Below are 19,921 nucleotides of genomic sequence, written 5' to 3'. Positions count from 1 at the left end.
AACGCTGACTGGCCCGGGGAGCCTCGCTGAGTCTCCGCGCCCGACCTCGCAGTGAGCGCGGGCCCCTTAAGGCGTCCACTCGTCCACGCCTCCTGTCCAGGTCCAGATGTTAACGGACAGAACCCCCACATTCCTGCGCTTCTGTCCGCAATCGACTCAAACTCCCCGGAGACACGAGAGCGTCGCTTCATCACGGCGAGGAAATGAAGGGCGTCCTGAGTGATCTCATCTCCGGCGCTTTGACAGCTTCAAGTGAGTGAAGGAGTGAAGCAGCCGCAGTGAAGTGCACCTTATCTAATCCAACATTTAAGAGCCATTTGGAAAGATAATCTTAGCTCGCCGCCGCCGCCGCCTCCTTACGCGCCTCTGGACTCTGGACTTTACTGGGCTCATCTCAGTGTGAAGGAGAAGGTGTGACCCGTCCTCCAGGGAGCCATGAATCATGGAGAACAGTCTGGAGAGTCCACTGGACGGGAAATAAGTGTCCGTCCTTTATATCGCAGCGTTAGATTCATTATTAAAGTTCAATAAACCCCATTTATTGCTTCCATCGTTGGGTTTGGAGTTTAGTTTGGGACGATTCAGAGGCCAATACCTCACAGAACTACAGAAACGTCAGTGATGCACGATGCATGCGGTCATTTTGTGTCTTATTGTTGTGGTTTTGCATTGATTTTTACTCATTTTATGCTTTTTGTGTCTATTTTCTGTCATTTATTGTCTCTTCGTGGTCGTTCTGCATCGAGTTTTAGGCGTTAAACGTTTCTATGTGGTCGATTTGTGGCTCTTTTTTGTCCTTGTCTAATTTTAGTAATTTTGCACGTCCTTGTGGTGGTTTTGTAGTTGTTTTGCATCGCTGTGGTTGGTTTGCATCTATTTTTTGGTAATTTTGCATCTTTTGGAGTAGTTTGCATCGTTTTCAAGCTTATTTTCATCTATATTTTGTGACTTAGGGCCTCTGACCCTTTTGGCCCGTGACCCTTTGGGCCCCTGACCCTTTGGGCCCCTGACCCTTTGGGCCGCTGACCCTTTGGGCCCTGACCCTTTGGGGCCCTGACCCTTTGGGGCCCTGACCCTTTGGGCACCTGACCCTTTGGGGCCCTGACCCTTTGGGGCCCTGACCCTTTGGGCCCGTGACCTTTTGGGCCCCTGCCCGCTGAGCCCGTTCAGTAATCCACCCATGAATATCTTGCACAACACTTGGACACAACACAACAAAGTGGCACATTTAGAGTGAATGATGGAGGTGAACACAAACACAAACTGCTGCAGGAGGATAAAAATAAACAACAACAACAAGTGATAAGACTTAAAGGTGTGACAGACTGAACTATGGGAGGGTGGAGGAGGGGGAAGATAATAAAAGGTGCTACTGTACCACGCTGTGTCACTGAAGTAAAGCACTAAGTGTTCCACTCCTGGGCGTGAGCAGAGAGGAGGCAGAGACACACAGAGGAGAGTCAGAGCAGGAGAAACGCAGTCACACACAGAGACATGCTTTCACATTAGTGCTGAAGGCCACGAGCCGTCAGACAGACGCTGACGACGAGTTACGGTTCCAGGAGTCAGGGTGAAGAGGAGATAAGGGGATGGAGAGGACGAGGGGACGGGCGTAGATGTGGTGGAAGTGAAGGTTTGATCATTTGTGTTGATTTGTGCAGAACTGAAGACGCTGAAAACACACGACTGCTGCTTTGTTTCTGCCGCTAACGTCAAAGATGCGTTTGGAAATAAAAACGCCGTTGTGTCTGGATCCAGAAGAACGACGGCGCCGTGAATTTCCCCGTCTTCAGGAAGTTCCGTTACGTCTGGATGAACGCAGGTTTCAGCACTGTCCGTGAGACGACAAGCAAACAACTCTTAAACTGTTTGTTTTCTGAATGGAGTTCTGCTGGATCAGGGCTATGCTAACATGCTAACATGCTAACATGCTATCGTGGTAGCTGCTCCATCAACACAACAACAGACGCATCATTTCAGAACTTAACGGGTAGCTCAAGTTCACGTTTACACATCTGGACCCAGAGAACCTGTTTACATTCACACATCTGGAGGTCAGAGGTCAAAGGTCTCCTGTGGAAAGGTCCAGGTGTAGTTTCAACAGTAGCGTCTGAACGTTATGGGGTAAACCTGCCGTCTGAACCCAGCGCCCCCTCTGAAGTCGCTCCACTCACGTCCCCATGAATAAGTCAAACTGACCGTCAGTGTCACACGGGAACTTCTTAAGTCGGACGACTGGATTCAGTGCAGCCGCGTCTCGGCTGAACCAAATTTTGAGAGTGATATTCAAGTCATTTCATGCCGGCAGAGCCTCCGACATCCCTCCGACCCTTCACCCGTTCACTTGTTGTTACTTTACAGTCACGCAGACTGAAGCTGCCGCGCTGTTTTCAGACCACAGCTTTGGTTTCTCTTTCCTGTTCTGAGTTTTCAATAAACGACTGGGAACAAACTGAAACCTTGAACTTATCAATTCATTTAATTAAAATACTTCTCCGTGCTTCTCTTTCAAACATTAACCCCACTCCTTTACCCGCAGCCACATTCAGACAGTTTCAGTAATGGGCTGAACCAAAACACAGAGAGGTGGCTGGGTAAACAAAGACAAGCCTCTTTTTCTACTGATTCAATTAAAATACTTTTCTGAGCAGCAACAGGATCTGCAGCTCGACTCGTTTCTGCTTTTGCTTTTGCAAAAGTTGTGGAAAGTACTTTTCTGGCACCACCTCCATCGAGAGAGCGGAGCTGATGCCGGAGAAGATTGGTCTTTAAGTGGTAAATGGACTTGGGACAGGACGTAGTTAAAGACGGCAGTACGTAGTTAAAGACGACAGGACGTAGGCGAAGGTGACAGGACGTAGGCGAAGGCGACAGGACGTAGGCGAAGACGACAGGACGTGGTTAAAGACGACAGGACGTAGGTGAAGACGACAGGACGTAGATGAAGACGACAGGACGTAGGTGAAGACGACAGGATGTCGGCGAAGACGACAGGACGTAGTTAAACACAACAGGAAGTTGGTGAAGACGACAGGACGTGGTTGAAGACGACAGGACGTAGGTGGAGACGACAGGACGTAGGTGGAGACGACAGGACGTAGGTAAAGACGACAGGACGTAGGTGAAGACGACAGGACGTAGGTGAAGACGACAGGACGTAGTTAAAGACGACAGGACGTAGGTGAAGATGACAGGACGTAGGTGAAGACGACAGGACGTAGGTGGAGACGACAGGACGTAGGTGAAGACGACAGGACGTAGGTGAAGACGACAGGACGTAGGTGAAGACGACAGGACGTAGGTGAAGACTACAGGACGTAGGTGAAGACGACAGGACGTTGGCGAGGACGACAGGACGTAGTTAAAGACGACAGGACGTAGGTGAAGACGACAGGACGTAGGTGAAGACGACAGGACGTAGGTGAAGACGACAGGACGTAGGTGAAGACGACAGGATGTAGGTGAAGACGACAGGAGTTTGTAAAAAGTCCAAATTCATTCTCTGTCAGGTTTGTCCGCAAGACGATAAGCAAACAACTTTTAAGATGTTTGTTTTCTGAGTGGAGTTCAGGAGTGAACAGATTTACAAAAGTGTTTCGCGGGGCACCAAAGGTGACGGTGTTGGGGTCATGGTGGTATTTTGCGGGGCACCAAAGGTGACGGGGTCGGGGTCATGGTGGTGTTTCGCGGGGAACCGAAAAGGTGACGGGGTCGGGGTCATGGTGGTGTTTTGCGGGGCACCAAAGGTGACGGGGTCGGGGTCATGGTGGTGTTTTGCGGGGCACCAAAGGTGATGGTGTCTGGGTCATGGTGGTGTTTTGCGGGGCACCAAAGATGACGAGGTCGGGGTCATGGTGGTGTTTTGCGGGGCACCAAAGGTGACGGGGTCGGGGTCATGGTGGTGTTTTGCGGGGCACCAAAGGTGACGGGGTCGGGGTCATGGTTGTATTTTGCGGGGCACCAAAGGTGACGGGGTCGGGGTGGAGGTTCGGGGGAACCAAAGGGACCAAAGGGTGGAGTTAATGTGAGACTCACTTTTCCTAGCGAGGTGTGAGGGGATGCTGGGCTTCGGCCGGGCCCTGAACGGCCTGGAGCGCTGATACTGCCAGGGCGGAGAGAGGAAAGGGACGGGAGCAAAGGCCTGAGGAGAGACGGAGAGACGGAGAGAAGGAGGAGAAGGAGAGAGAGGAGGAGAAGGTGCTGATTCATGACGGACAAGAGGAAACAAGAGAGGAAACAAAGAGGAAACAAGAGAGGAACACAGGAAGACGGACGGACGAGAGGAAGACTTGTGGATGTTTCTGAAAGAGCTGAAACTAGCATTTTTGAGTCTGAGTGTGTGTGTGTGTGTGTGTGTGTGTGTGTGTGTGTGTGTGTGCGTTTGTGTGTGTGTGTGTGTGTCTCTGTGTGTGTGTGTGTGTGTGTGTGTTCTCACAGCGAGCTCTCTCCAGGGCGTCTGCGAGGCGACGCTCTCTCTCTCCGCCGCGCTCGTCTGCGTGTGTCGGTCCGTCCTCGCTGTCGTCTCCTGGCACCGACACCTGGCGGTCGCCGTGGGAACGGTCTGCTCACAGGGAGACAAGGACGCTGGTTAACAACAGAGAGGACGTCCGTCGGGTCGATGATGACGTTTGAATTAAGACGGACGGACACGGACCAGCTGCAGGGAGAGCTGAGCGATGGTTCGATCCCGGCTCCTCAGCTCCTCTCTGAGCTGCTGCACCTCCTGCATCAGAGCCTGCACACACACACACACACACACACACACACACACAGACACAGACACACACACAGACACACACACATCATATAACAGAACATTTAAGCACTTCCTGGGCCCCTTCAGTGGCGCCGTGCTAAGCTAACCGCTAACCGCTAACAAAGGAAACTTTATTGAACAGTGTGTGGAAGTGACGCCCTGGGCTGTTTAAATAAAGATGCTGACCTGTGCGTCGCAGCTGTGGGACGAGTGTGTGTCAGGACTCAGCGTGTCTGTGGTCAGAGTGTCCTCGTCCACTTCCTCCTCCTGTCACGAGACACGGCGGTGTTACACAGCGGCGTTACACAGCGGCGTGACACAGCCGCGTGACACAGCCGCGTTACACAGCCGCGTTACACAGCCGCGTTACACAGCCGCGTTACACAGCAGCGCGTAACAAGTGCGCCTCCGTCTCCGTCTCCTCTCACCTGCTGCAGGAACCTCTGCAGATGCTCCAGCTGGGATCGAACCGCGCAGCAGTCTTCAGCCAGCTCCTCCACATCCAGACCCAGACCAGGGGGACCAGGAGACAGGCAGGGAGACCTGAGGACAGAACCAGTCTTTACACATCCACATCACGTCTGCTGCGTTCAGGGACCGGCATTAAAGGGAAACCCTCCTCCAGGGTCTTGCTGAAGCTGAAGCTGCAGGTCGAGGTCAGGAGGTGCAAACATACGGTGACCTCTGACCTCTGATCTGTGAACACGTGACACTGAGGCTCTGCAGAGTTTAACTTAAAAACTGATTCTGTGGTCGGCCATTATAAAAACATAGTTCCTATAATTAATTCATATTTATTAATCCTCCGTGTGTTGGTGTCTGCGTGTGCGTGTGCGTGTGTGTGTGTGTGCGTGTGTGCGTGCGTGTGTGTGTGTGTCCGCGCTCACGCTCCCTCTGACCTCTGACCTCTGAAAACATCATCAGGAGAAACTTCTCCACTTTGAAATCTGCAGATTTGAACACGACGACCTCTCGTCTGACCTTTGACCTTCTGCTCCGGGCTGAAGCTTCGACTGTGCAACAACGACAACAACAAAGATCGCAATATTCCGACGTTTCTACGACTTTCCCGTTTCTTTCTCCGCCCCCGTCGGCGCCGGCGTGGCTCTGACCCGGGTCGTGCGGTGAACGTACCTGTCGTTGTCGTTGTGGACGTCCTGCGTTCCCCAGCAGAGCTGCCTCATCCTCCACTGGGCCATGTGTGCCACGCCGTCTCCGTCTGCGGGGATCAGACCAGCGGCATGAGGACGCACGTGATCACAGACGACAGAGTGACGTTTTATTAAGAGTCAAAATCAGAAAATCATCAAAATGTTTCAGAACAGAAGAGTTTTAGTTTCACTCACAGGGAAAAGTTCATGATTTTATTCATATTTCTGTTTATAAATAAATATAAACGCATATTTTAACTAAAAAATGCAAATAAAAATGATATTTTGTTGCATATTTATTTAATTTAATCAAAATGTTTAAACTTATGGATTTATTTAAGTATCAAAAATATAAATTTATTATAATAAATAAATAAAAAACATCAAATAATCAGTAAATAAAATAGAAAAAAGAAGAATAAATAATCTAAATAAATGATTAATAAACAAAGGATTTAAAGGATCAAACCCCGTCATCCCTGAACTCTTTATATATTTATTTATATAAATATAAAATATATATAAATAAATAAAAATATATTAATATAAACGTACCGCTGTGCAGCGACGCGTCCTCAGGGAGTTCAGCGTCGTCCAACATGAGGTCGTCATCGTCCAGATCACAGGAATCCAGGTTATTCAAGAGGTCCTACACACACACACACACACACACACACACACACACACAGGGACAGACACACACACACACACACGCAGGGACAGACAGACACACACACACACACACACACACACACACACACACACACACACACACACACACACACACACACACACACACACACACACACACACACACACACACACACACACACACACACACACACACACACACACACACACACACACACACACACAGGCACGCACACACGCACACGCGCACACACACACACACGCACACACACACACACACAGGGACAGACACACACACACAGTTACAGACACAGGGATAGACACACACACGCACACACACACAGAGACAGACACACACCCGCACGCACACACACACAGGGACAGAGACACACACACACACAGACACACACACACACACACACAGGGACAGACACACACACACACACACACGCACAGGGACAGACACACACACACACGCACACACAGGGACAGACACACACACACACAGGGACAGACACACACACACACACGCACAGGGACAGACACACACACACACAGGGACAGACACACACACACACACACACGCACAGGGACAGACACACACGCACACACACACAGGGACAGACACACACACACACGCACAGGGACAGACACACGCACACACATTCATGAAAAGTCAAAGTTTTGTAATTCTCAGGGTGAACACATGAGGGAGCCAGAGGAAAGATAATATTATTTAATCTGAGTGACACACACACACACACACACACACACACACACACACACACACACACACACACACACACACACACACACACACACACACACACACACACACACACACACACACACACACACACACACACACACACACACACACACACACACACACACACACACACACACACACACACACACACACACACACACACACACACACACACACACACACACACACACACACACACACACACACACACACAGGGGACGTACGATGCTGTTGACGTCGGAGTCGAAGCTCCCGATGTGGTGGGTGGTGTTGCCGTTGGTGTGGACGGAGGCGGTGGCGGTGGAGGCGCCCCCCAGCGGCTCCAGACCCTCCTCGTCCCACATGTAGGTTCCCCCGGACCCACAGCTGTCGGACGGAGACAGGTCCAGGGACGAGCCGCCCTGCGGAGGACGCACAGGGCAGACAGGAAGTGCACGCTCTTATTTTGAAGTTCACAGCACGTTTCCTTCTCCTGACTATTTCACTCCCACAGGAGTTTAAACACACGTGGTTATCAGACGTGACAGGACGTGACAGTGCGGCTGGTACCTGCTCGTGGTCCTCGGGCTGCCCGGACCTGCTCCTGTGGGGGGGTCTCTGCTCCGCTCGCCCCCCTGCACACAAACACCGTCACTTTCCACCAGACTTTGGTTTTTATCGTCCTGTAAACACACACACAACAGCTCACCTGTGAGCGCCACGCCGGCCCAGTCCACGCCGTCGTCCAGGAAACACAGCCCCGCGGCCTTGGAGACGCCGCCGCCCGCCGCCTTGTCTTTATCGTACCCGGGGCAGGAGCGGTCGAGCCCCGAGTCGTCTTCCTCGTTCTTGGAGTGGAGAAGCAGGAAACCGACGCCTCCGTTTCCTGCAAACACAGGAAATGAGTCCCCACACTGTGACATCGCTCCGTTTAAACGCGTTTAATAAACGGCGTGCGCGGCGGCTCTCACCCAGGTTGTCGAAGTCGTCCATGTACTCCTGACTGGTGTCGTTCCTGTCCAGAGACGAGCTGGAGGACAGGGACATGTCCTCCAGCGTCTCTCCCACCATCGACGCCTCTCCCTGGGACGCCGGCTCTGCGGGCGGCCCCCCCTCCGCCTCCGGAGCCTCGGGGCTGCTCTCTGACGGAGACGAGCGCGGAGAGGAGGCGTTAGACACGACTGAAGCATGGATGGAAGTTTCACGTGCACGTGTGAAATAAAACCAACGTCTGTTTGTTTACAGATCTTTAGAAACGTGCGTCCACGGTCGACTCTCACTCACTTCGGCCCGAGACAGAAGGGCGCCATTTTGAATCGTCTCCAAATCAGTTTGTTCTTTATTTCTACAAGTTTTTGTGTGATTCTCAGCTCCAGCCTCTGATCCTGGATCAGGTCTCAGGGGCAGCAGCTCCAGCCTCTGATCCTGGATCAGGTCTCAGGGGCAGCAGCTCCAGCCTCTGATCCTGGATCAGGTCTCAGGCGCAGCAGCTCCAGCCTCTGATCCTGGATCAGGTCTCAGGGGCAGCAGCTCCAGCCTCTGATCCTGGATCAGGTCTCAGGGGCAGCAGCTCCAGCCTCTGGTCCTGAATCAGGTCTCAGGGGCAGCAGCTCCAGCAGGGACCCCAAACTTCCCTTTCCCGGGCCACATTAACCAGCTCTAACTGGGGGATCCTGAGGCGTTCCCAGGCCAGTGTGGAGATCTAATCTCTCCACCTGGTCCTGGGTCTTCCCCGAGGCCTCCTCCCAGCTGGACGTGCCTGGAACACCTCCCTAGGGAGGCGCCCAGGGTTCATCCTTACCAGATGATCCTGAACCACCTCAACTGGCTCCTTTCAACACAAAGGAGCAGCGGCTCTACTCCGAGTTCCTCACAGATGCTGAACTTCTCCCCCTCTCTCTAAGGGAGACTCCAGACCCCCTCCTGAGGAAACACAGTTCACACGCTTGGACCTGGACCTGGTTCTTTGGGTCCTGACCTGGACCTGGTTCTTTGGGTCCTGACCTGGACCTGGTTCTTTGGGTCCTGACCTGGACCTGGTTCTCTGGGTCCTGACCTGGACCTGGTTCTGTGGGTCCTGACCTGGACCTGGTTCTTTGGGTCATGACCCAGCTTTCAGGACCACAGGTGAGGGTAGGAACCAGGACTGAGCGGTGGATCCAGAGCTTCAACGCTGCGGTAGAGCAACTGCAGCTCCGCCCCCGCTGCTCCGTTTTTGTGTGATTGTCTTTGGAATCTACAGAGAAGCGTTCGTCCAATCAGCTTCACACTTGGCAGGTGGATCGTTGTGGACCAATGAGAGCTCAGGGTCAAGTGTGAAGCTGATTGGACGAACGCTTCTGGAGAACGCTGAACCGAACGGAGCGCTGCATCAGTTTAAGGTTTAGAGACGAGAAACACGAGGTATAACGATCAAGGATGGGAATTAAAAACAATTCATGAGACGACACGACAGGTGTGACGAGAGCCGGGACATAAAACACATAAATATAAATAAAAACACATAAATATAAATATTTAAATATATAAACATCCATGACCGCGGAGGTGTGACGATGTGTGATGAGCGCACAGGTACCTGGACTGTTCTCCGCAGTCGACGGAGTCTCTACGGAGTTCCTCCGCGCCGTCGGCCCTCGGGTCACTTCCTGTCCACCTGCAGGCTCATTGGTCACTCGGAGGGGGCGGGTCTGCTTGATGAGTGACGGGCGAGACAGCTTATAGCTGATGCCGCTGGTCTTAGGGGCGGGGCCGAGGCCGGACAGGAGGGGCTTCTTTAAGGCGGAGGGAGGCAGCAGGGAGGGGACGCCGGAGCGGCCCGGAGCGGCTCTGGGCGGAGCCTGAGCAGAGGACGCCCCTCGCCCGGCGGCCCTGATGATGGAGTGGGAGCGTGCAGCGGAGGTGGAGGAGAGGGTGAGGGTGGGGGAGGGCTGCCGTCGGACCTGCGTGAGGCTACGTGACCGCAAACGATCGCTTTCAGAGAGTGGGACGGGCGCAGCCGGGCCGAGGCTGTCGCTGGAGTGGGAGCGGCTCGCCGGTGGTTTCTTCTGGAGGGGGGAACCAGAGCGAGAGCCGGGACCAGAACCAGAACCGCCGGTCCCGCTCCGGAGTTTGGATCCAGAACGCCCGCTGAGAGTCTGTTTAGCGCCGTTGACCAGCGCGGGCGCAGTTTGGCCCGGTTTAGAAGCGTGAGATCCACTTTTGGGGACAGGAAGTGTTCTGGACGGTGGCGACGGCACAGGAAGACCAAAGCTACGCCCCTTTCCTGCCGCAGACGTGGTCGTCTTCTTGGCGTCACGCTGCGGCGCCACCGGTGACCCCGACTGCCGTTGGTAAGAATACTGCTGAAGGCCGTTACCGGGGCGACTCCCGCCCTTTCCTCTCGTCCACTCCCTCTCTCCGTCCGCTCCTCCGTCCTCCACCGTCTCACTTTCCCTCCTCCATTTAAACGACGTGGGCACTCGGATGAAGCCATTCTGCTTCACAGAGGCGGCGGGCGCAGTCGGACCGCCGTTGACCCCAGCGGGGCCGGGGTGGTGGTAGAAGCCGTTGGTGAGGCGGGTGCTGGCGGCGGCAGTCGGACCCGTCTGAGCGCCGTTGGAAAGTGCGGAGGATTTGGGGCGCGAGCCGAACTTGGGCAGCCTGGAAACCATGGTGGGCATGGTGAGGGGGGCGTCACGGGGAGGGGCGGACATCAGACCCCGCCCACTTCACCATGGAGACACTGACCACGAGGAGCTGCAGAGGACGGAGACGAACACACGGAGAAAGGGTTAGTCCGCAGAACCAGAAAACCATTACAACTGTCAACACGTGCTGCAGGACCAGTTCAGGTGTGTGTGTGGGTGTGTGTGTGTGTGTGTGTGTGTGTGTGTGTGTGTGTAGCAGTAAAACATTATCTAACACACACACCGCACCCTTCATAAAACAATCAGCTGTTCCTCCTTCAGACAAATTATGACACACACACACACACACACACACACACACACACACACACACACACACACACACACACACACACACACACACACACACACACACACACACACACACACACACACACACACACACACACACACACACACACACACACACACACACACACACACACACACACACACACACACACACACACACACACACACACACACACACACAGGAGCAGAACAAGGACGGCCTGTTTTTGGGCGTAGACGTCCGTTAACGTGTTCAACACACACTTTTTTAATGTTGCAACAATGTTTCTAAGATGAAACAATGTAAAATGATTAAAAACAATCAAATAAACCAACAAATTAGCTACAAATGATCCAAAAAGGAGGAAAAACACTTAAAAATAGATGTTAAACAAGAACAAAGAGAGAAACTCGCCCCATAGAGAAGGAAAACCAGGAAAAACTGACACAAAGTGACAAAAACAACACAAAGAAACGACAAAACTACAAAAGAACGACTACAAAGGGTCACAAGATGTGTGTGTGTGTGTGTGTGTGTGTGGGGGTGGGGGGCTCTTACAGGTCTGAGCCCAGGGCCCCATTATCTCCTGATCCGTCCATGGATCTACGTCAGTCTGAGCGTCAGAACAAAAGCTTTGTACCAAAAGTGTTTTTTATAATACTTTGTTTTAAATGACCTTTAATGTGTTTTAAATTACCTTTAATGTGTTTTAAATGACCTTTTATGTTTTAAATGACCTTTAATATGTTTTAAATTACCTTTAATATGTTTTAAATGACCTTTTATATGTTTTAAATGACCTTTAATATGTTTTAAATGACCTTTTATATGTTTTAAATGACCTTTTATATGTTTTAAATGACCTTTTATGTGTTTTAAACGACCTTTTGTGTTTTAAATGACCTTTTATGTGTTTTAAATCATTTTAAAATACCACCAAGTATTACACAAAGCTCCCTTCTGTTAGCGTGTTAGCGGTAATTCCCATTATGTGTTAGCATTGCTTTTAGATTATTGCCATCTCTTTCAACAACAACAACAACAACAACAACAACAATAATAACAACAACGCAGCCCTGCAGTGTGAGCGCATGCAGCTGATGTAAGAAAACAACACGAGCCTCCTCAGTCGTTTGTCCGCCCGGGGCCACCGTAGCCTGACGCAAACAGCATCACAAGCTTCTCCGCACGTCTAAGTTTAAACCTGCTGATGTCAAACTGGAGCAACTTGTGATTTCAGTGTGAGACGGAAACAGAGGGTTTTTAAACCATCACCTGCACGACCTGGAGGGGTTCAGAAGGTCACACACACACACACACACACACAGGACTACAACTCCCATGATCCTCCTGGAGCTGGTGTGTGTGTGTGTGTGTGTGTGTGTGTGTGTGTGTGTGTGTGTGTGTGATGAACGAGGTCACGACAGACTGATACTGAGATTCTCTCTCCGCACCCGTAATCACCCACATAACCTCAGAGCGCCACGTTACACAAGTCCCTGAACACACACGCACGGACACACACACACGGACACACACACACACACACACACTCACACACACGAGGTCTGACGTGTTGGTGTGCAAAGGTCGCTCTGTTCTGCTGGCGGGACGAAGTCTTTGGGGTCAAAGTTCCAGAAGCTTCTCTGACATCAAAGAGAACAGACGTGCACCTTTGAACATCTGAACTATCTTCCTGTCTCTGCGCGATCGCTTCCTGTCCAAGCACGATCGCTTCCTGTCTCAGCTCGATCGCTTCCTGTCTCAGCACGATCACTTCCTGTCTCTGCGCGATCGCTTCCTGTCTCTGCGCGATCGCTTCCTGTCTCAGCGCGATCGCTTCCTGTCTCTGCGCGATCACTTCCTGTCTCAGCACGATCACTTCCTTACTCAGCATGATCACTTCCTGACTCAGCTCCATCGCTTCCTGTCTCGGCAGGTCACTCCCTGTCTCGGCACGATCACTTCCTGTCTCGGCACGATCACTTCCTGTCTCAGCACGATCGCTTCCTGTCTCAGCTCGATCGCTTCCTGTCTCAGCACGATCACTTCCTGTCTCAGCTCGATCGCTTCCTGTCTCTGCGCGATCGCTTCCTGTCTCAGCGCGATCGCTTCCTGTCTCTGCGCGATCACTTCCTGTCTCAGCACGATCACTTCCTTACTCAGCATGATCACTTCCTGACTCAGCTCCATCGCTTCCTGTCTCGGCAGGTCACTCCCTGTCTCGGCACGATCACTTCCTGTCTCGGCACGATCACTTCCTGTCTCGGCACGATCACTTCCTGTCTCGGCACGATCACTTCCTGTCTCGGCACGATCACTTCCTGTCTCAGCTCTATCACTACCTGTCTAAGCACGGTCGCTTCCTGTCTCAGCACGATCGCTTCCTGTCTCAGCACGATCGCTTCCTGTCTCAGCACAATCGCTTCCTGTCTCAGCTCCATCGCTTCCTGTCTCAGCTCCATCGCTTCCTGTCTTAGCTCCATCGCTTCCTGTCTCAGCTCCATCGCTTCCTGTCTCAGCTCCATCGCTTCCTGTCTCAGCTCCATCGCTTCCTGTCCCGGCACAATCACTTCCTGTCTCGGCACGATCACTTCCTGTCTCGGCACAATCACTTCCTGTCTCAGCACAATCACTTCCTGTCCCAGCACAATCACTTCCTGTCCCAGCACGATCGCTTCCTGTCTCTGCACGATCGCTTCCTGTCTCTGCACGATCGCCCCCTGTCTAAGGACGATCGCTTCCTGTCTCTGCACGATCGCTTCCTGTCTCTGCACGATCGCTTCCTGTCTCTGCACGATCGCTTCCTGTCTCTGCACGATCGCTTCCTGTCTCTGCACGATCGCTTCCTGTCTCTGCACGATCGCTTCCTGTCTCTGCACGATCGCTTCCTGTCTCTGCACGATCGCTTCCTGTCTCAGCTCGATCGCTACCTGTTTCAGCACGATCGCTTCCTGTCTCAGCACGATCGCTTCCTGTCTCAGCACGATCGCTTCCTGTCTCAGGACGATCACTTCCTGTCTCAGCTCGATCGCTTCCTGTCTCAGCACAGTCGCTTCCTGTCTCTGCAAGATCACTTCCTGTCTAAGCACGGTCGCTTCCTGTCCCAGCACGATCACTTCCTGTCTAAGCACGATCACTTCCTGTCTAAGCACGGTCGCTTCCTGTCCCAGCACAATCACTTCCTGTCCAAGCACGGTCGCTTCCTGTCTCAGCACTGTCGCTTCCTGTCCCAGCACAATCACTTCCTGTCTCAGCACGATCGCTTCCTGTCTAAGCTCGATCGCTACCTGTCCCAGCACAATCACTTCCTGTCTCAGCACGATCGCTTCCTGTCTCAGCACGGTCGCTTCCTGTCTCAGCACGGTCGCTTCCTGTCTAAGCACGGTCGCTTCCTGTCTAAGCACGGTCGCTTCCTGTCTCAGCTCAATCGCTTCCTGTCTCAGCACGATCGCTTCTTGTCTAAGCACGGTCGCTTCCTGTCTAAGCACGACCACTTCCTGTCTCAGCTCGATCACTTCCTGTCTCAGCTCGATCACTTCCTGACTCAGCACGATCACTTCCTGTCTAAGCTCGATCACTTCCTGTCTCAGCAGTAGTTTATGCTCCTAGAGGACACTTTAACACACGTTTATGCTCCTAGAGGACACTTTAGCACACGTCTATGCTCCTAGAGGACACTTTAACACACGTCTATGCTCCTAGAGGACACTTTAACACACGTTTCTGCTCCTAGAGGACACTTTAGCACATGTTTATGCTCCTAGAGGACACTTTAGCACATGTTTATGCTCCTAGAGGACACTTTAACACACGTCTATGCTCCTAGAGGACACTTTAACACACGTTTATGCTCCTAGAGGACACTTTAGCACACGTTTATGCTCCTAGAGGACACTTTAACACACGTTTATGCTCCTAGAGGACACTTTAGCACACGTTTATGCTCCTAGAGGACACTTTAACACACGTCTATGCTCCTAGAGGACACTTTAACACACGTTTCTGCTCCTAGAGGACACTTTAACACACGTTTATGCTCCTAGAGGACACTTTAGCACACGTTTATGCTCCTAGAGGACACTTTAACACACGTTTATGCTCCTAGAGGACACTTTAACACACGTCTATGCTCCTAGAGGACACTTTAACACACGTTTCTGCTCCTAGAGGACACTTTAACACACGTTTATGCTCCTAGAGGACACTTTAGCACACGTTTATGCTCCTAGAGGACACTTTAGCACACGTTTATGCTCCTAGAGGACACTTTAACACACGTTTATGCTCCTAGAGGACACTTTAGCACACGTTTATGCTCCTAGAGGACACTTTAACACACGCTTATGCTCCTAGAGGACACTTTAGCACATGTTTATGCTCCTAGAGGACACTTTAACACACGTTTATGCTCCTAGAGGACACTTTAACACACGTTTATGCTCCTAGAGGACATTTTAGCACACGTTTATGCTCCTAGAGGACACTTTAACACACGTTTATGCTCCTAGAGGACACTTTAACACACGTTTAGGCTCCTAGAGGACACTTTAGCACACGTTTATGCTCCTAGAGGACACTTTAACACTCGTTTATGCTCCTAGAGGACACTTTAGCACACGTTTATGCTCCTAGAGGGCACTTTAGCACACGTTTATGCTCCTAGAGGACACTTTAACACACGTTTATGCTCCTAGAGGACACTTTAGCACACGTTTATGCTCCTAGAGGACACTTTAGCACACGTTTATGCTCCTGCTGCAGCGTGTCCACAGAGTCCAGTGTTGCTCACGTGTCCTGACCTTGACGGTTGCGTTATCAACTGACCCGCAGCAGTAAAAGCCTCTCATGATGAGCTCGCTGCTCCGTCAGAGCGACTCCACGCTGCTCACGCGTTACTTCCACTGACCGGAGATCAGCAGCTGCACAGTCACGCACACAAACACAGGTTTTCTGTCCGCAGCAGCAGAAAAACCCAGAACAATCAGCAACAACGGAGCGTCAGGCTGAGGCTCCCTCTCTGCCGCCTCAGTGATCCAGGTCATTCATCAGACTGAGACACGGACGCAGATCAACATGGCCGCCTGCCAGCACCTTACACGAGTAACATCAGCAGAGACTGAAGCTTTAGCGGAGAGAGAGGCCGACTGTGAAGCCTCAGAGGAGCCCTTTGGTTTAGAGAGCCGCCGAACGCTCATCAGCTCACGTCAGCAGGAGCCGAGATGACGACCGTCACAGGAAGTAGTTTATCCGCGGTCGTTAAACGTGTAGGGACTCTTCTCATGCTGCTGCAGAGGTTTGCTGTTATTTTCAGCAGCATTAGTGGTTAAAAAGACCTTTGAATGCCTTCACCGTGCTGCCCCGAGCTAACCACTGTTAGCCACGTCCGGCTGTTAGCATCTCTCCTGGATTTCTACCTTAATAAAAACTGTCTCCATGGTTACTGATGGTTAAAGTGCAGAAACAGACTCTGGAGGAGGAGACGGGCGTTACGTTAGGAAGGTGGTTCGTGACTGTTGAGACATTTTTAACGTTGATGAATCATTTTAATTAAAAAGAGCTGATCTGACAAAAGAAGAGCAACGTTCAAGGATCCGGAGCAGCTCGTACAACCACACCTTCAGCTACAACCACCTTCAGCTACAACCACACCTTCAGCTACACCTTCAGCTACAACCACACCTTCAGCTACAACCACACCTTCAGCTACAACCACACCTTCAGCTACACCTTCAGCTACACCCACACCTTCCCCTTCAACCACACCTTCAGCTACAACCACACCTTCAGCTACACCTTCAGCTACAACCACACCTTCAGCTACAACCACACCTTCAGCTACAACCACACCTTCAGCTACAACCACACCTTCAGCTACACCTTCAGCTACAACCACACCTTCAGCTACAACCACACCTTCAGCTACAACCACACCTTCAGCTACAACCACACCTTCAGCTACAACCACACCTTCAGCTACAACCACACCTTCAGCTACAACCACACCTTCAGCTACAACCACACCTTCAGCTACAACCACACCTTCAGCTACACCTTCAGCTACAACCACACCTTCAGCTACAACCACACCTTCAGCTACACCTTCAGCTACAACCACACCTTCAGCTACAACCACACCTTCAGCTATGGCTCGGGTGTTTCCGGTCACTGACTCCTATTCTTCCTCCTCCTCCTCCTCCTCTTCTTCCTCCTCCTCCTCTTCATCGATGTCCTCCCGCTCCATTTCTCCGCTCACTGAGCCGAGAGGAGCCGAAGGGCGAACGCATCGTCTGGCTCCGTTTCACTTTCACATTTTGTGTTTTTTTTTTATGTTATAATGAATTTAATTAAAGAGTAAAGCAGACGACGCTCTCACTGCGTCCTGACGCTGTGTGTGTGTTTGGTTGCGAGTTGTGTGTGTGTGTGTGTGTGTGTGTGTGTGTGTGTGTGTGTGTGTGTGTGTGTGTGTGTGTGTGTGTGTGTGTGTGTGTGTGTGTGTGTGTGTGTGTGTGTGTGTGTGTGTGTGCGTGTGTGTGTTGAATACAGTTTCCCATGAATAATTTTACTATTTAAACAAAGTGTTGAATAAACGTCTCGTGTTTTTCCTCAAACAGGTTTAAAAACAAACAGATTCATTTATAACTGAATCAGAGATAATTCTATATTTCTATATTTCTATAATTCTATATTTCTATATTTCTATAATTCTATATTTATGTATTTCTATAATTCTATATTTCTATATTTCCCGTCAGAACAAACCAAACTCTGCCGACTGATCAGGGAGGTGACGTGTTTAACCCAACTACACATTCACTTCCTGTTTCTAACATCACCGTCACTACGGCAACCGCCCTCCTTAAAGCGGAGCGGCAGCGGCAGCGGCGTTAACAACAGGCTGCTTTCAGACGACTAAAAACAGAGGCAACCAGAGTATGAGCGTAATCTGAACCAACCGCCGACAGCAAGGGATTGTGGGTAGGAGGAGAGTCCGCACTGATGCTGTCCTCTGACCCTGGTCTCCAGAGGACGCAGGTGTCCCTGAGGACAGAGAGACGAACCTCCACCCGGCTTCATTACAGAGCGAAATAAGAGCGAGCGCAGGACGCAGCCAGGACGACTCCTCGCCAGAATAGAAACGCCAGATTTAGACGCTGGGTTTTTATTATTCATGGCTGATGCTTGGACGCACGGGGCATGGTGAGGCCGCCGCCGAGGAGGAGGAGGAGGAGGAGGAGGAGGAGGAGGAGGAGGAGGAGGACATGTGATCCGTGGAGCCGGAGCCGCGGTGCTTCCTCCCCGGGGCCGGCGCCCCAGACGCTCGGCGTTAACCCAAATATCCAGTCAGACAGAAAAAGAACGGGACGACTGAACGGTATTATTAGAAAGAGCTCACGTCTGATATCACTTTACACACACACACACACACACACACACACACACACACACACACACACACACACACACACACACACACACACACACACACACACACACACACACACACACACACACACACACACACACACACACACACACACACACACACACACACACACAAATAAATATCTTATTTAGTGCTCTTGATCGTCGCTGCGTCGGACTCCAGGTGGGCGGAGCTCCGCGGTGCCGTGTCGTCCGCTGCAGGTGGGCGGAGCCGGCTAACTTCATGCTAACGTGCTAAGCTAGTTGCATTTCACAGTAGAAACACTGACCGGAGTTTTCCTCCAGTTTCCGGCTGAAAGGATCCGAACTCTGGACTCTTCCTGTGGTTTCCTGCGCTCCGTCTCTTCTTGGTTCCCCGCTCTGAAGGATCCTCCGTGCAGAACCTCAGCACCGCTGCGCCGCGTCAGAGGAGCGGTGGTTTCAGTCGCAGATCACTGAAAACACATCGTTTGAACTCTTCATCTTGAGTCGCACCCGGAGCCTGGGAGCCGTTTGGAGCCCTTTAGTTCTGGCCCCCCCCGCCCGCCCTCCCCCGCCCCTCAGACCCTCTGGTTTCATAGCAACTTGGACAACATCCCTGTTGTGAGCCTGGAGCCATGGACCCCCACCCCCACCCTCATTAATCTGCCACAAAGCTGCTCTTTCTCTCCGCTGCTCTGCAGTAAACTCCCTCCTGCTGAAGCTCCACTTCATCCAAACAGGCCCAGACACCCACCGAGTGACCTGGGTCCAGACCGCCGAGTCCCCCAGAGAGGAACTAGTGTAGCATCGGTCTGACACCAGGGGAGATAAACAGCAGGTCTGACTGATCTCCTAAAGAACAGACGCAAAAAACACCACAAAAACGTGACGAAACATCTAAAAACAGATGAAAACACCACAAAAACATGACAAAACGACTAAAAACAGATGAAAACACCACAAAAACGTGACAAAACGACTAAAAACAGACACAAAACACAACAAAAACGTGACAAAAGACTAAAAACAGACGCAAAACACCACAAAAACACGACAAAACCACTAAAAACAGATGAAAACACCACAAAAACATGACAAAACGACTAAAAACAAATGAAAACACCACAAAAACACTAGCTGATCATCGATGACATCACGCCCCAGCGGCGTTTACGGAGAGAACGCTGCAGCGGGTGCTTTAGGACTGTATCACCTCCTGAGCCTCAAGGTGCTGCTGCAGAGGTTTGC

The 19,921-nt window shown here is 51.5% G+C and overlaps 1 protein-coding gene across 3 annotated transcripts in view; it reads right to left on the bottom strand.

Annotated features, from left to right (window-relative positions):
* The window catches only part of LOC310960876 (serine-rich coiled-coil domain-containing protein 2-like), a 32,448-nt gene that overhangs the window by 10,389 nt on the left and 2,138 nt on the right, over positions 1–19,921 (bottom strand). The window contains exons 2-13 of one of the 3 annotated variants that reach the window (XM_083932712.1): positions 9,885–11,044; positions 8,278–8,448; positions 8,016–8,192; positions 7,877–7,941; positions 7,552–7,728; positions 6,463–6,556; positions 5,891–5,975; positions 5,185–5,299; positions 4,943–5,023; positions 4,655–4,735; positions 4,436–4,561; positions 4,036–4,141 (exon numbers count right to left, since the gene is read on the bottom strand). In XM_083932712.1, coding sequence (XP_083788838.1) covers positions 4,036–4,141; positions 4,436–4,561; positions 4,655–4,735; positions 4,943–5,023; positions 5,185–5,299; positions 5,891–5,975; positions 6,463–6,556; positions 7,552–7,728; positions 7,877–7,941; positions 8,016–8,192; positions 8,278–8,448; positions 9,885–11,001 — 2,395 coding nt within the window. In that variant the 5' untranslated portion in view covers positions 11,002–11,044. Of the gene's footprint in view, positions 1–4,035; positions 4,142–4,435; positions 4,562–4,654; positions 4,736–4,942; positions 5,024–5,184; positions 5,300–5,890; positions 5,976–6,462; positions 6,557–7,551; positions 7,729–7,876; positions 7,942–8,015; positions 8,193–8,277; positions 8,449–9,884; positions 11,045–18,981; positions 19,175–19,921 lie in introns of those variants that run through there. The other 2 variants (XM_083932711.1, XM_083932710.1) reach the window with 2 other exon arrangements.

The sequence above is a fragment of the Echiichthys vipera genome, assembly GCF_963691815.1.
Source record: "Echiichthys vipera genome assembly, chromosome: 18".
Classification (NCBI taxonomy): domain Eukaryota; kingdom Metazoa; phylum Chordata; class Actinopteri; order Perciformes; family Trachinidae; genus Echiichthys; species Echiichthys vipera.
Note: the sequence above shows the minus strand (reverse complement) of the source record. Positions and strands in the feature narration are given on the sequence as shown.